The 16661-nt window shown below is 41.6% G+C and overlaps 1 protein-coding gene across 1 annotated transcript in view; it reads right to left on the bottom strand.

Annotated features, from left to right (window-relative positions):
• Window positions 1-16661, bottom strand: part of LOC104943176 (semaphorin-4G-like) — a 36249-nt gene that overhangs the window by 5984 nt on the left and 13604 nt on the right. Inside the window, exons 9-13 of the mRNA XM_010768512.1 lie at window positions 16027-16202; window positions 14913-15057; window positions 13879-14101; window positions 13413-13528; window positions 12989-13143 (exon numbers count right to left, since the gene is read on the bottom strand). Of these exons, the coding sequence (XP_010766814.1) occupies window positions 12989-13143; window positions 13413-13528; window positions 13879-14101; window positions 14913-15057; window positions 16027-16202 (815 nt within the window). The remainder of the gene's footprint in view (window positions 1-12988; window positions 13144-13412; window positions 13529-13878; window positions 14102-14912; window positions 15058-16026; window positions 16203-16661) is intronic.

Here is a 16661-nt window from a genome sequence, read left to right as displayed (position 1 = left end):
CGCGACTTTATTTCAGGTTTCTGGACATAAGGAGCAGAGGCGCAGATGACGACGTTGGCCTCAACGACACAAAACTAACTTCGCGAGTCCTTGTTTGTCAGTGTGTTTGTATTCTAGGGGTTATCGTTGTATTTCGTAAGTAACATAGGTTGAATATCTAACCGATCTAAGATCGCTCACAAGCTAACAAGATGAGGATAGTTCCTGGCACTATTACATGTCTTTCGAATTTGTTCACTTAGAATGTAGGTGTCTCGTGACCACTATGAGTAAGCGTAAGTCGTCTGTCTATACCGAACGTACCGAGCTACAGCTCCCGTGCATAGATACGTCAGTTCCACCAGTACGGTCACTCTAACAAGTAGACCAGTTTCCTCCTCTACTTGGTCTGATGTAGAGTCGACGTCATGTCTTTCTGTTCATGCTGATAAAGCTCTTATTAGTAATCCTTATATGTTGCAAAGATAGGGAGAGTATTATGGAGCTTGTTGTTAGTACTACGATGCGAGAGAACGTCTATATGAGATTATAGCAATTTTGTTGACGGTGTGCCCCTTCGGTTCAGGAGTCTTCCGACAACATTCGGTCGTGACTGGCCCTCTTCTCTAATTTAGTAGTCGTATGTATTCACCAACTTGTGTATGTGGCTACTTGTGGTAAGGTCAATAACAAGAATATCAAGACCCTCTTTGGATCTCGGCTAGTCTGAGGATGGTCTTGAGTGTCCTTTCCTGTCACTTCCTAGCACTTCCCCTTTTCTAGTCGTCGGAAGTTTTTACACAGCCCAGTTCGGACCCCACCTCTCGACGTTCCTTCACCGACCTCTATTCCTGGTATCGGGATCCCGTCTGTTTTAAACAAATAAAACCTATCGCATCCGTGAAAAGTTACATTTCCACTCGACATAACTTTTTATATTACCGAAGGGCCATTTGCCGTTGTTTTGCCCGCTCAACACTACCGGGCCAGAGAGCAACAAGAGTTTTCGGTGCTCCTCTTGGTCCGCTGTCACACACACACTCCGGGGCCTCTGCTGGCACCATACAGCCGGCCCACAAATCGAAAACCAAATACGTGAACCGCTCTCACCGATAACGCGTTGAGCAGACCGAAAATGCGTCGCGCCAGACGGACCACGAGGCAACAAACGAGACATTAAATCTGTCGTGTCCAAAGTCTACTCAAAAATGGAGACCCACGTAACAAAAGCTCTATTTCGTGAGTCTAATTAAGTATCAATTACTTACACCTCAAATGTTTATTGTTAATTAGGAAAAATGTTTTTTGTACCAAACACAATAACTCTATTACGTGACTCCGGGACGTTTTACAACATTAACACTCGTACCTCGATTGTAAACAAACAGGAAACACAACTCCAAAGTTTGGGCTACTTAAGAGAAACCTCGCCAGAATTTATTTATTTCGTTTTTCTTGCTTTAACTCAACAGGTTTATCGCAGGAGAACGGGAGGGGTCGGAGAGTCGTACCCGTTTAGTGGACTATGTCCGGTTTTGGGACTTCCTTGTAAAAAACTGTCACAATTGTGTTATTTTTCTTGGGCGGAGCCGAAGTGCAGGCCCCCCAGGGCAGGGCTGCTAGAAGATCGCAGCATCATACAATTCAGCGAAATTGATTCGACCCTTTTACAGTATGTTCGTCCGTTGAGTGTATATACCTTTCGCAATGCGCCTGTACAGGGCCGAGCGATAGGTAAGGAACATTTTACAGCCGACAGTTGTACCTACAACAATCATTCGTATATACGTATGTAGAATTATACTGTCCAAATATTCGACCTGTTCGTATCAATTTCCTACTACATGAAGAAAAGCATTACAAGCCCTTTTACTTAGAGATCCGAACGCCGCAGGGTCTCTTACGCGGGGCGGATGCTCTGCGACTAACCGAGTTAAGAACCAACGACGCCCTCGTAGAACATCCGTTAGCCGGCGACTAACCGGGTCTCGAGAGTTAGAACATTTAGAACCATCGATTGCACTTGCATCTACCGCAGCGATGGTTTTACTCGGGCTGGTGTTTCGCTGGCCTCTCGGTGTCGGAATGGAATTAAACAAGTCCAAAATATTCCAGACTAAAGTTGTGACTACATCCGGAGATACATTGAGTGATACGAGGAAATAGGTACAGGGTTTTACTGAGAATTACTCACAAGTGGTTCTTTTAAAGTCGGTAGAACATATTAATAGTAGGTCCTCATGCTTCGCATTAATATATTCATTATCTCGCGTTCCTAAGTTGAATCTATGATTCCAGCTTGCCGTCCTCTCCCAGCAGTTTACTTTTACCTTACTCCCTTTAATTAGGTACCTGACTCAGACTCACTTTATAGTTAATAGTCTTTACTTTAAAAGTTAGTACATAGTCTTGGTTTTTCCGGCGTCACTGTCACGTAAAAAAACGTGGTTTCTACTTTACCGTCAAGTAAAGCGAATGTATGTAGACACGGGACAAGTACCGTTTTTTAAAATTAATATAAATAAATAAGTAATACTTACAATGTATTATTCGCCGGCAGGACTTCGGATGCGCCTTCAAGGTTGCTTGCGCCCACGGGTTACAACAGCTGTAGCAGTATTGAATGATGAATGAATGGTTTCTGCAAAATACACAGAAATAGAAATAAGGTTCACATTACAATAATTAACCAGACTCTGGTTATTAATAATAAGCAACAGCAATTCTAATTGAGGCTAAAACACATTAGACACGTTGCAAACACACACATGGCTAATCAAGGCTAAGTTAGCATCTCATCCACACACTATCATTGAATAGCTTAACTTAGCTAACTAGCTAGCTGTAGCATTAGCTCCATTTCTGAACAGCATAACAGATAAAAACGGGACATCAATAGACTAATTAACACACTGACTCAGCAGGACACTATGCATACAATCTCATAACATTACCAACACTAAAGATCTGCATATATGCTCACATTCTTCACGAACGCATTCGCTCTTTGACGGTAATTATGTAGGTGACGATGCGACCGCAATAATGTCCTGTCATCAAACGCACATGGGTAAACAGCTCGAGGACCCGTAGCTGCGCTACTTAGCTGTCCCCAAATGTGCCTGACCAAAAAACACAAACGATACAACGCAGACCAAAGAAAACAAGGGGAATTTACAACAATAGGTGTGTGGGCTGTCTTCCATTTTGACACAAAGAACAATGTTATAATAAACATACATACATAGGCCAACTGTATGTTAAATGGATATATCCGCCTTCTTTCATTTATCTTTCCATTCCCATAACAATATACATAAAGAAATGGCATATTTTGGACATAGATCAAATGGTGATTAATCATGATTAATTAATTTTTAAACTGTGATTAATCTGATTAAAAATGTTAATCGTTGGACAGACCTAATATAATCTGATGACTAAAAAAGACTCAACAGTTTTCATTGACAAAAAGTAGACTAAAATTATTTATTTTCTTTGACTAAAATAAGACTAAAATGCTCAGACTTTTAGTCAACTAAATCTTGACTAAAATATTTACTGTTTTAGTCGACTAAAATAAGACTAAAATGCTCAGACTTTTAGTCAACTAAAACTTGACTAAATAAAAACAGGATGAAGCGGACTAAATATGACTAAAACTAAAAAGGAAATTTAACACAGGACTAAGACTAAAACTAAATAAAAAAATAGCTGACGAAATTAACACTACCTCTGAGGTGATTTGGGTGGAAATGGGGGCTTTACCGTTTCTCTGGAACCCATTGGTCGATTTTGGTGATTGACATCTCTTTCTGACCGTTAGAGCCAATAGAATCGAAGGGGAATTTCCCAACACACACGGTAAAAAAAAAAAAAGGTGGGGACTTTGCTGTGTCACCTCACGATGTGAATCGAAGTGTTGGATGTGCAGAAAGGATAAATAAAAAGGTTTTATGAGTGAGTTTGGGTGCAGTAATCTGTTAGCATGTTTCGCTCGTTGCTAATTCAGAGGCTCAGCGTTAGCATTGTGTTTTTTTTTTTGAAAAATAAATTAAAATGATCAGTTAGATGAGTTTATTTCCGTTAAATGGATATACAACATTATCGAAAGATTCTAGGCGCTTTGGTGCGGAGACGTACTAATAAAACTACCGGCGAAAACAAGAACCTGCAAACGCTGATGAGGAGTGGCTGACAAGTCATGGTCACTGACCGAACAGGAAATCTCCGATGAAAACGTGAGATAGTGACACCGGTGGTTGGACTCAAAAGGCGGTGGTGAAGTACTCACTGGTACTTTAGGGTGTGAAACAAAACATGGTAGTTATGTAAGCGTACACTGTGATTACCCAGTCACACTCAACTCCGACTCCTCGGTGACTACACGCTCCACGTACGAAAATTAAAGCAGGGAGCCCTTTTGTAGTCCGTTAAGTACAAAACCCTCCATACTACTCCTCCTGATAGCAGTCAAGGGGAAAGACACTTGTGTTCCTGAGGTCGTGACCCTTTTATCACAATTCTGGGAACTTGTGTGATTAGACTAGAGGTTGGACACAAAAAAAAAAGGGTAAGGAACCGACTTCGTCTGCTAGATGTAGTTAGGTATTCACTGACGTGACACCTGGACGACAGTCGAAACGCCTCGGGAAGACTCTCTACACCGGAACGTCAACACGTTTTATGCTTCATAGGTACGAAAACGTTTCACAAAGCATTTTTTTCAAGGAATAGAACGCGGATATAGAAGGTTTCTTTCAAAACGCGAATAGACAGAAAGACTACAACTCCAACGACGTCGACGGTAGAGGGAGTCTTTGGAGGTCAGCTGAAGTTCGATTAACGGTAAACGTTATAGCAGACCTCTTTGACTTGAGAGGACTCTCGAAACTCTGGCGTGTTATAGCCTCAGTCATGTCTGTGTCCTATTCCTTTCTCCAGGTGACTAGAGAAAGTGGAGAACAACTGATACAGGACCTGTCAAATGAAAACGTCTCAGTCTCCGACGGTCCCTACTCGGATAGAGACCCCAGAGTCAGGAACGTGAAAACTGACACCCTGACTCTCACCAGTGACAACGAACGGACGGAGTATGAAGCACTAAAAAACTAAGACGGTCGTTGTTCACCAAGAGAAAACCAGCTCTCGCGTTATTAGAGCAGACCGCGCCGGTTTAAGGAAATATGTAAAACCACCGTACTGGTTGGTATCCGTAATTTCAGACAATCCAACTCACTGTACGACCGGTAAACATTGAGACGTCTACGTAGACCACTGCCCTTTCTCTGCTATGAAAAAAACGTGGAGAAAATCGACTAGTTTCCAAAGTTCGCGAGTCTCGATTGTGAGACGTGAGGAAGGAAGTTCGGGTTCTGCAGCCGTTGTGAGACTACTCACACCACGGGTATGAATTGTGTTATAGGAGGAGCTGTGTTGTTGTCGAACACAAGTGTTACGGGAAGTGTTCACACCTTCAGTGTCTACAATTCACGAATTTTAATTCAAGACGGTTTGTTTTGAAAATCAACGCAGTTAGGACCCACGGCTATAGATTGTTGACGTTGAGCAAGAAATCAAAATACGAAATATTTTCAAGATGTGGACCCCTGCTGTAATAGGTGGGGATTGGAGGTCCACAAGTAACAGGACACCACAAGGACAGATGGTACCATTAACAAAGGATTTATTACATAACCGTCTATTAGGAATCCTAACCAAAGGACATTTAACAACCATAGCTACCACCACAATTATTGATGCTTTCGCTAAACCTTAGACTTACACCCAGGATAAACCGGTTTGAAAACTCTTACGACAGTACTGTAGTAAACCTTTACCCGAAACTTTGCGTTTCCGTAAGGTTTTACTACAGGTAGTGGAACGACACATACAGTAGGTAGACTACTTTCATGTTTTCGTTTTCTGACAAGACAGTACCAAACGATCGTGCGTCGTGGAGTACCCCTCCAAGGTAATGATATAAAATTTTTATTTGTAAAAATCTGGTAAGTAGAAACAAGAGGTGACCTTTTTGACAGATTTTGAGTTTGTACATGTTGACTTAGTCCTCTGAAGTAGACTCAACTAGTCCGTTTTATAGTGGTTCTACAAACGTAAAATGTTCCTACCTTAACATGTTTCTCTACCATAACATAGATAACCCTATAACTTCAAAATGTGCTTAGCCTTTAGCGAGACAGTACACCCTACCCAAAGTCTCCTTTTGTCAAACAGTTTAGACATGTAGATAATGTGAATACGCTAAAAGTTAAACCCCAGTTATAGGTTATAAAGTTACTTAGTTAATTTAGTTTGATCCGTAATATACCGTACTTACTGATGTTATAACGTTTCGTAAACATGTTTGTTTTTGGTACCACTGTGTTACTACTATATTAATTTCACCATATTATGGTTGAACATCTTAGGAATTTGTAATGTTTCCTTTTCAATTGAGTTTTTATGATTTCATGATTATAATCTTGGAAGTGAAAGTAATTAGTTTAATGAATGAAACTACATTGATTTACAACTAAAAGAAGAGTACAGTCTCCTCAGGACAATGTGACCTCGAGTCGGGACATTTTTGACTTGAGATGCAGTCGAAAGTCGCTGGACTCCTACCTTCCAGTCGAGACGTGAAAGTCAAAACCTCAGAAGTAAATAAACGCAGTGAGAAAATCCAGTTGAAATTATGAAAAAATACGTCAAAATTAATAGATTTACAAGTATATGGGACAAGTGGTGTTGAAGTGTAAATAAAAAGTACGACGAAAACTTCTCTCTTTTTACTAAAATATATGATATCTGGATTATATATGATATTATATTCGTTTCGTAAAACGTTTTATAAGTTTATTCACTTGCAAATTCTTTAGCTGGTTTAGGTATACTTTTTCGGTTGCATATTTACTTTATTTGTATTTTCGTCTTATATATGTATATAGTAGGACTCTGGGTCTCTTCTTTTTACAAATTTAAAGGAAAAAAAAAAATAATAGTGTTTCAGAAATCCCAGCATATTTGTATTACTGATCGTTTAATTTTTTTTTTACTATAGTTGATAAAAACAAATAACACACAGGGAAAAATCTCCTGTAGCCCACAATCAATACGCTTCGATCATATGTTTGTGTCATTGTTATGTTCAATGTAAATCTGTTGTAATCTCGTGTTGTTGAGTTACGTTGCTTTATGACTCGGAGTAAACATCATGAGGTATGAAACAAATTACGTCGCTAATGTAGTCACTGTGAACTACATACAAAAGGGTGACGTTAGTGGCAGGACGGTACTTGAGAGATGTCTTTGGATGCACAATTCAAACCCGGGTATCACCCTGCACGGAAAACACAACACCTTTTACCCCCTTCTATTTTTCAATCGTTTAGGGGTACAGGAGGAGTCTCCTGTAAGTATTGTTGTAAATCAATAATCCAGTTTATTCATAATCTGACGAGACTTTCTGAGTGATCTGTGATTGGATCTCTGTCTACAGGGAATGATATTAATTAATTTTGATTAACTCTGAGGTTGTAGACCATTGATGTTGTAATCGTCGATGGTAGAATACGACAGGGGGATATTTATCACGGAAACACAACTACCTGGCCCGGTAATACTTTTATGTTTAGCTTAAATAGAAAGTTCGTCGTGGCGGGTGTATACAGCTATTCAAACTGTTCGGTCCTACAGGAGACACTATCATTGTTAACCTTATTACGACACCGTACAATAATTGGAGTTTCATTAGCTGGTTTGGTTACACGAGGTCCGTCTCCTCGTTTGTACTACCCACCCAGAGACCTGTTTGAGAACCTTTTTAGTATTCTAAGACGTTGATTTTCATACAACTTTTATATCTGTTTTTCCGTATATATCATGTAAGGTTTACTAGTATTTGAGTGAAGTCTTGTTTCGATGTATCTTCGTAGTCCATTGTTTGATAGTCTCTATGAATAGTTCATACAACTTTTGTAGTCTTTTTTTCGGCAGTAACATGCCAAACCGACTTTTTCAAGGGTCCTCGAGGCTGCCAACTGCACGAGGACCTGCTTCGTGAGTTTGTGTAGTTTCTTTGAGTCGGGGGGTCTGGCACGTCTCGACTAGCTCGACGACTCACCACCTCAAAGTCCCGGCACGTTAGCCGGGGGCGTGGGGCACCACTACGAGTTGAACTCCTCGTTGTTTAAAAATTCACTACATTCAAACTGCAACTTGAAATTTCTTGACTACTATGACTCCCTTCTTTATAGACAAAAGGAAAACATGTTTTGGTCCCGACCCGGTTCAATTGAACAATAATAGCGGAGCCGGTTTTACAATGCGTGTCTTTGCAGAAAAAATAATAATAATTAATAATAAATTCTTTCAGGCAACGACGTGACCGAGACTTATGTGTAGTCCTGGTTTGTACCCAAGTATCCACCCCTACCCTTGTTAATAACCGAATCCACCCTGAGTAGTACGCAGAGTCCGGTTACTCTCGTATCCCCGCCCCGGATTCTGACGTACGTGCCGCGAGTGTACTTGCCTTAGGTCTTTGTTCACGTCCCTGTCTTTGTACCTCCTTCCATGGTTTTGAGACTGCTCCTGTAACACTGTAGAGAAAGTCTGCCTCCTCAATAACATTGGTGTCTTTTGGGTAATTACGCACGTTATAGAACCAAAATCAAACTAAACCTAATGTATTTAATTAACAACCTTCAATCTAAATGTTCTTTATATAAATTACCACATTCCCCTTTATGACGACAATTTTCGTGGAATAACAAATTGGACCAATTCGGGCTTCTCTGGGACATGGAACCCCGGAGGGCGTTGTAGACGTCCTTTGCCCAGACTCCCGTACAAGTAAATTANTTTCTGCAAAATACACAGAAATAGAAATAAGGTTCACATTACAATAATTAACCAGACTCTGGTTATTAATAATAAGCAACAGCAATTCTAATTGAGGCTAAAAATAGCCTCAATTAGAATTGCTGTTGCTTATTATTAATAACCAGAGTCTGGTTAATTATTGTAATGTGAACCTTATTTCTATTTCTGTGTATTTTGCAGAAACCATTCATTCAATCATTCTACATTCATTCATCAATCTCCATTCAACCATTCATTCATCATTCAATACTGCTACAGCTGTTGTAAGAAGCATTCAAGCTGAAATAAAGTCCAAAGACTGTATTTCCTGTCTCCGCGTCTACTCTCTAACCGGAGTGCTGTTTTTGGATGAAGCGGCTCCGGCACAAACTTCACACAACATAAGATTCCCCAATACCTATCAATCATCAAACTGTGGGGTCTTATTTCATTACTTGTTGATTTCTATCAACACGGGGCGGGGAACGTTGTGATCAGCTGTTTTAGCGCAGTTCTCCAGTGAAGGGGCCGGGAGGGGTCTCCCNCAGCCGAAGAGGCCATCACTTAAACGATAGAACACTCACATACTGATTAACACACCCCCACAAACACCACCCCCACCTGAACATAACAGGAGAGGACTCTTAAAGTAGAGACACTACATACTGATATACACCTGAACATCAGCAGGAGAGGACTCTTTAAAGTAGAGACACTACATACTGATATACACCTGAACATCAGCAGGAGAGGACTCTTGAAGATCTGTTTCAATACGATGTTGATATCTTAACAAGGTTTTGTGTAAATATGATTTGCTTCTTGTCTCTCTTTCTCTGTCTTCAGGCAGTAACTCATCGGTGAAGATGTCGGAGCGAACGAGCAGCAGTCGGGAAAAAGAGCGGGAGCGGGAAAAGGAGAAGGGAGGGAGTGAAGGAGGAGGAGGAGCAGCGGCAGGAGGAGGCGGAGGCGGAGGAGGAGGGAAAGAGGCGGAGAAAAGGAAGAGGAGTCGAGCTGCGGAGAAACTTCTGTCGTCTTCCAACCCTGCGAGCCCGGGGGGAGCCAAGAGGAGACGCACCTGAGAGGTGGACAAAGAGAGACAAAGTGTGTGGTGGAAATGGGGAGGAAACTGCAGTTAAAAAAGAAGTGAAGAAGAATCTAACGTCAGGAGAACGGACCCTGTGAGCTGTGTTTGCCCACCGCACTGCAAACAGGGGAACTGGAGGAAGTGGAGGAGGCGCTTCCTGTGTTCCACACGATGCTGCCCAATATCCCACCGCAACAAAGCGTGTCGTTAAATTTTTATTTTGCCTTTTTATTCATTTGTTCAGGGTGTGTTTGATTTAATCTGGGTCATTTTTTACAGTGTGCTTACAGCCGCTTTAAAAAAAACATTCATAATTGCACTTCTTTAACACTGTCAGAATCAAGAGGTATCGTCGTCGTTTCTGTCAAAAACCGGCCGCCTACATTACCCACAATGCAACTCAACAGCCAACAATTTGCCTAGAGGTTTGAGGTGTGTTATGCTCGTAGCGGCTAAGGCAGAGGTCTGGTAATCTCACCTCTTTCCAGATTTTTTTTACTTTTTAAACTCGTAGTCTTTGTCCTCTGACGCTGACCCACTTGAGGACATTTATTAGATGCTCCTTCTGGAAAAAACTTTATACTTCTTTCAAAACATCCGCAGTCGAGCTTCACAACCCTCTGGAAACAAACTGAGTTGGATAGTGAATGAAATGGTCCTTGTTTAAGAGCATGGATATTCTCTTTCGTGCAAGAAAATATGAATTCCATAATCTCCTTTTTAGAGTTAATATCTCTACAGTAATATAAAATACTACAATGTGGAATCGGAGATCAATATAATTTGTTTTTAAAAGTCAACAGGATCTATCAGTTCTATCTCAAGGTAACAAACGTCATTTTAAGAAAGGTTGGTGCATAATTGTTTTTCCTGATTGCTATGATTATTTTATTCAACATGATTTGGAGCCGGAGAGACCAGAGGAAGACTCGGCTCGTCTGAAGTCAGCTCAGTCCCACGTGTGACGGTTTTTGAGGTTTTTATCGTCTGACTGTTAAATATAATGCAATAAATCTCAGCGGTCATATTTTCTTTATTCTCCAATTATGGATATTATAACATTTTGTAAGTTTATTGAGTATTTTGTTGTCCTTTGGTCTTATTTTCTGATGCTGACAGTGACTGCATAGGGGTCAATGTCACATTATGCTATTGCTAAATATATATATGTAAACTATATATATTTAGCTTTTCAGTCTCAACTAACAGGGAAATTACACGCTGTTCCCTTTCGTTTTTCAGCAACATGTTAATTTATTGATGTTTGAGGCTGTTGTGTCATTAAAGATGATCAGTAACGTCTCCGCCTTGCATTATTCAACCGTGGGAAGTAAAGTAAGTACTTTATTTACAATTGAGGTACTTCAGTATTTTCCTTTGATCCCACTTTCTACTTCTCCTGCGCTACATTGCAAACATAAACATTGTGCCCTATACTTCAATATTTATCAACCAGCTACTTTACAGATTAACATGTTATATACAACAGATAATAATTTAAAGCAAGAAGATGCATTTCATATATTAAAGTAATTAAACGATTCACAGTTCGACCAACTTCTACGTTAAAATTATGTGTATGCACCAGTAATAGTTGTGAATTATTGAAGTCGTGTTCATAATTAACAATTTTACTTTATTTAAGAAGCTTTACTATGGAAATCTGCACTTCCATTGCAATTTTCATGGTTTCTCCTTTTTTGATGTCAAGGATTGAAATGCTTGTTCCGGCGCAAATAACCAAGGATATCTGCCACAAACCTTTCCACAAAGGTTTAAAAAAGTAAACATTATAACCAGGGGTGCACATAACTGGTAGGCGTGCGCTGCAAAAATCAGAAATGCGTACCGTCACTTGTGTCACAAAGCGCATTTGCGTACCGGGGTACTTGTGAAGCTTTTCCAGAAGGCGGTTAGATCACCGGACGACAGAATCGGTCTCCGTGTGCACAGAAAGGGCTGCTGTTAACGTCGGTCTGTACAGCGGAATTGTGCCAAAATTACGCCAACCGGTTGCGGAGGGAGACTCCCCCCCCCTTCACTGGAGAACTGCGCTAAAACAGCTGATCACAACGTTCCCCGCCCCGTGTTGATAGAAATCAACACGTAATGAAATAAGACCCCACAGTTTGATTATTGATAGGTGTGTAGGCTGTCTTTAATTTTGACACACAGAACAATGTTATAATAAACATANGCCATATACTGTAGTATTTCATACCTGTTTTTCATTTATTCTTTGTATTGTTTGTATAACTATGATCATATGAAGGTGTGCCGCGGAAATAATCTTTGTGACAACACAAAGATTATTTCCGCGGCACACCTTCATATGATCATAGTTATACAAACAATACAAAGAATAAATGAAAAACAGGTATGAAATACTACAGTATATGGCAGTAAAACAAGAATACAGTTTAAAAAGGAGAGTGATTTGTAAAATATCCATAAAGAAAAAGAAAATCTGTTTACAGTTCTGTCTCATATGGGTGCTGAGAGAGGAATCCATAGATCTCTTCATGTTGCTCTCAAAGTGCACCAGATTGATGCTTTCAACTTCAATATTTAAAAAAAAATCTTCCCGGGGGAACATCCCACCGGACCCCCCTAGAGGAGGTGAGGATCCCCCTAGAGGAGGTGAGGTCCGCCCCCCAATAGCACTTTGCCCCTGCCTATATGCCGTGAGCTGATTATGGAGCCTTCATTGTAACAGTAATTCAAATGCAATTAGCCTATATAAAAGGCCTTAAATTGGAAGCACTGTCTGGGCCGTCTTTTTCACTCAATTCTGCAATAGGTAGATCTCGCCTTTCACCTAGGCCGAGGTCGGTGATCTTGGGCTTAAAAAGGTTGGTGACCACTGCTTTAAGTACACATGCTTTGTTGACTATCACAGCAAACATCCAGCGTTGTGATTATGCAACAGATCCAGAGCTGACACTGTGACAGGGTGCTGTAATACTTGGCGTTTGTCAAATCAAAAACACACTGAAGGGTAACTTCTGTCACCTGATCTCACACACACACACACAAATACCTGCCAGCAGCACCCACCTGTTTGTTTGTGCCATTACGTCCACACACTGGGCTCCGCTCCAGGCACAGTGAGGGTCCCTGGCAAACACGCAGTCGTAGCAGGAGGTGTATCTTTGACAGTTAGAGAGAGGAAGCTGCACCACGCCGGTTGGAGAGCCCACGTAAACACTCATCTGTGGGAGGAGAGAGGATTTAAAAACTGAAGGGCCAAGATCCTCCTTTGATATGTGTGTGTGTGTGTGTGTGTGTGTGTGTGTGTGTGTGTGTGTGTGTGTAATGGTTCAACCCACTACCTGTTTTTCAGACAGCAGNNTAGTGTAGTCGTGTGTTCGTTAGTAGTGTGTGTGTGTGTGTGTGTGTGTGTGTGTGTGTGTGTGTGTGTGTGTGTGTGTGTGTGTGTGTGTGTGTGTGTGTGTGTGTGTGTAATGGTTCAACCCACTACCTGTTTTTCAGACAGCAGCAAGTTGTTCACAGGTTGGGGTTCTTCAAATATTTGAAGCTCCTCTATAATGTGAAGCTGACCCTCGATTTCGACAGCTTTATGTAACCAGCCTTCATCTGAGAGACGCATACAGAAGAGGAGAAACATTTAAGGACAAACACTCGGTAGCCTTTACTACAAGCTGAATGTTATAGGAATTTCTGTCAATAAGTCAAATACATCATAATATAGTACTTCCTTTAAAGTCACAATTGATTTGTATTCATTTCAGTATGCTAAATAAATGAACATGCAAACCTTTAAAACTAGAAAGATGGGTAGTTGATCCCTAATGATGGTTATAACATCCATGAGTGTGATTAAAAATGCAGCCTTACAAACCGGAGTGGAATCAATTCTCTTTGAGTTTTAGATTGTTACTACTACAGATAGCACACATGAATACCCCACAGTAACTTCTACACACCTGTGCCCATGTACAATACATGGTATGTGTTTTCATCTACGCCTTGGATCATGTGTACGGCCATGTGTGTGTAGTCTGTGGTCCGCCGGAACAAAAGAGGCCGTCTGTCTGAAGGCTGGACCTGCTGGGACATCAGAGGATGCCTCCTGACGAAGTTCAGCACATCATCAGGCAGGGAGGTGGAGACGTTTATGTCCCTGGCCCTCAGAGAATCAGTTATACACTGCAGGGAAAATATGTCAAACAGAGCGATGAGAGGAAGGGTGATGGACAAGTAACAACGTGGGCTGCAGGGAGAAGAGAGACATTTGATCTCATTTGTAATAAAGTTCTCTGTAAATAGAGATGGATGGTGGAAGGCAGGGAGGATGTGATGAGTCTCAGCGAGATGGTCTGCAGGGAACATTAAAGGATCAAGAGGAAAATGCATGCCTGTTGAAAATAGTGTCTGGGGAAAACGCTGCTTTTTACATGGCCAACAATGAGGCTGTGTAAGTCAAGCAGCTGCTTTGAGCTGACATGCGGGCGACTCAGCTCTCTCAGCACCTGACTAAGGGAATGGCTTCTCTGCAGCCAGCTCCTCTAAGAGGCTTTCACGCTCCCGACTTAAAGCTCTTGACCGTCTCTCCTTTTCCTTTTAATAGCAACGTTAAAATGAAGTCCTACAAAGTGTTGCAGTGACACTACAGTGGATAATGTCTGCTCCTGCTGAACGATGCTGCGACCCAGACTGCCGCAATAAGCCATTGTCGCCAAAGCTACAGGCTGGAGTTAATCGCCATGGAAATGGGTTTCAGTGACATAAGCTGGTGGTGTGTCGAGCTTCATCCTCGAGGATCCTCGCTATCACTTTCCCTCCATCTTTACTCATGCATCTTTACTTTCATCTGCTCTCTGTTACAGTTTTCTGGTGAGTATCCTCCAAGGCCACAGACTAGTGAGACAGTTCTTCTGTGCTTTATGTAGTGTTTAAGAGGCTGAGGGGGCAGCAGTGGAGCCTCTGTGTGTGAGTGAGTGTGTGTGTGAGTGTTTACCGATCCAGGTCGAGGGTCAGGGATCTTTCCAGTGTATTCCTTCCACTTAGAGCCAGAGTCCTGGTTCTCCATGTAAGGTCCTTGAAAGGCCTCTTGGACTTCAGTCAGAGAAAACCGACACACCGCAGATGCCTTCACGTTTTTCCTAGACACAGCGACACACACACAAACACACACAGTGAGAAAAAGACCAGAGCACAGGCAACGAACAATAACAGCAGTAAACCCAGTGTTGCCATAGGGACGGCAGAAGAAGTACAGTCGAGCAGTGGCTCACCTAAAAGATGGAGACAGATAAAATGGGAGGAAAGCACGGGGGAGGGGATGAGCACTGTCGAGAGATAGTACGGAGATTATTAGGAGTCATACATCTCTATGAAGAGTAGGAGGGAAGGAGGAGGGAACTACAAAAAGGTTTCAGAGAGGTGTAGTGGAGACAAGATAATCATTGTTTGTTCATTCTTTACAAACCACAAAACATTTAGCTTTGGAATAACATTCACTTCTAAGCTGATAGAGAAAGAAAGATAATTAGTTTCCTGAAAGGGCTGTTACAGTTATAATCTACACGTTGTTATGAAATCAATCATACATGCATTTTATGTATTCAGGGGTTATCTCTCTGTGTAGTACTAGCTTTTTGTAGTGGCCAACGTGACCATAACAGCCAACATGTTCTGCTTCTATGGCTTCACATTAAAAGGATTTCATTGGGGACCATGGAAATGCTTTTATTGGGAAGAAGCCACCGGAAATAACTTTGTCACTGGCATTAGCTAACCAAGGTTGTTTACATAAAAAGGTACAACTTTCTATTTTGGTATTTTCTTATCAGCTTCAGTGAGGAGGAAACCAGTTTGTATGTAACTGTCTTTCATTTCTGCAAACCTGCATTTCTAATAAATATTCTCTCCTCAAATTGCTGTAAAACTCCTCCATCCATCTTCTTTTTCTCATATTGTTGGGTTGAAAAGGTTCACTTAGTCTTGCCTCTCTTTTATCTCGTTCCTCCCCGTCTCCTTCGACTTTCTCGATGTATTGATTATTGCCTTTCGTCTTTTTATCTCACTCTTTGACATTTGCATTCCCAGCCGGAGATTGAGAAATCACTCACCACTCCAGGCCAAAAATGCCGTAGAAAAGCGTGTCCTGCGGCGTGCGGCCAGGCATGACAAACACGCTGCGCAGCATGTTGAAGTGGAAGTCGTACTCGGGCAGGGAACAAGTCAGCCTGGCTTTGAGGAAGGACGTCCACCGTTTCTGGAGAGTTAAACGGCCTCCCCGGTCCCCCTGAGGAAAGAAGAGTGGGAAGAAAGAAGGAGGGGGGGGAGGGAGAGGAGAAGAGAGGGTTATGTGAGGTAAAGCCTGGGTAAATGAACAACAAACTGAACACTCGGCTCAAGGTGACAGACAAGGGGAAGTAAACCTCCTAAAGAGAGAAACAGATGGCATGGGAAAGCAATACCGATACTTCAAATAGGATTATGGCTCCCCATAGTTTAGACTCCCCCCTGTGATCTACAGGTTTGTTGATGTGTGTGTTTTATTCCTTGATTGACACCTGAAGGTTGACTCTAAGCCATAATCATTTTTGGAAATCCTGCAACTGACATCATCTTGCCCTTTGATTTGAACTTCTAATTGTATTCATGAAGCCTGTGGCAAATTGCAAATGCTGCACATGTCGCCCCAAGGCATTTCTATAAAGAGGAAAAAAGCAAATATGCTTCCAAGCTTTCGCAGAGAGCT

This window comes from Notothenia coriiceps, unplaced genomic scaffold, assembly GCF_000735185.1.
Source record: "Notothenia coriiceps isolate Sejong01 unplaced genomic scaffold, NC01 NC01_scaffold00005785, whole genome shotgun sequence".
NCBI lineage: Eukaryota > Metazoa > Chordata > Actinopteri > Perciformes > Nototheniidae > Notothenia > Notothenia coriiceps.
This window is presented reverse-complemented; position numbering and strand designations above follow the sequence as displayed.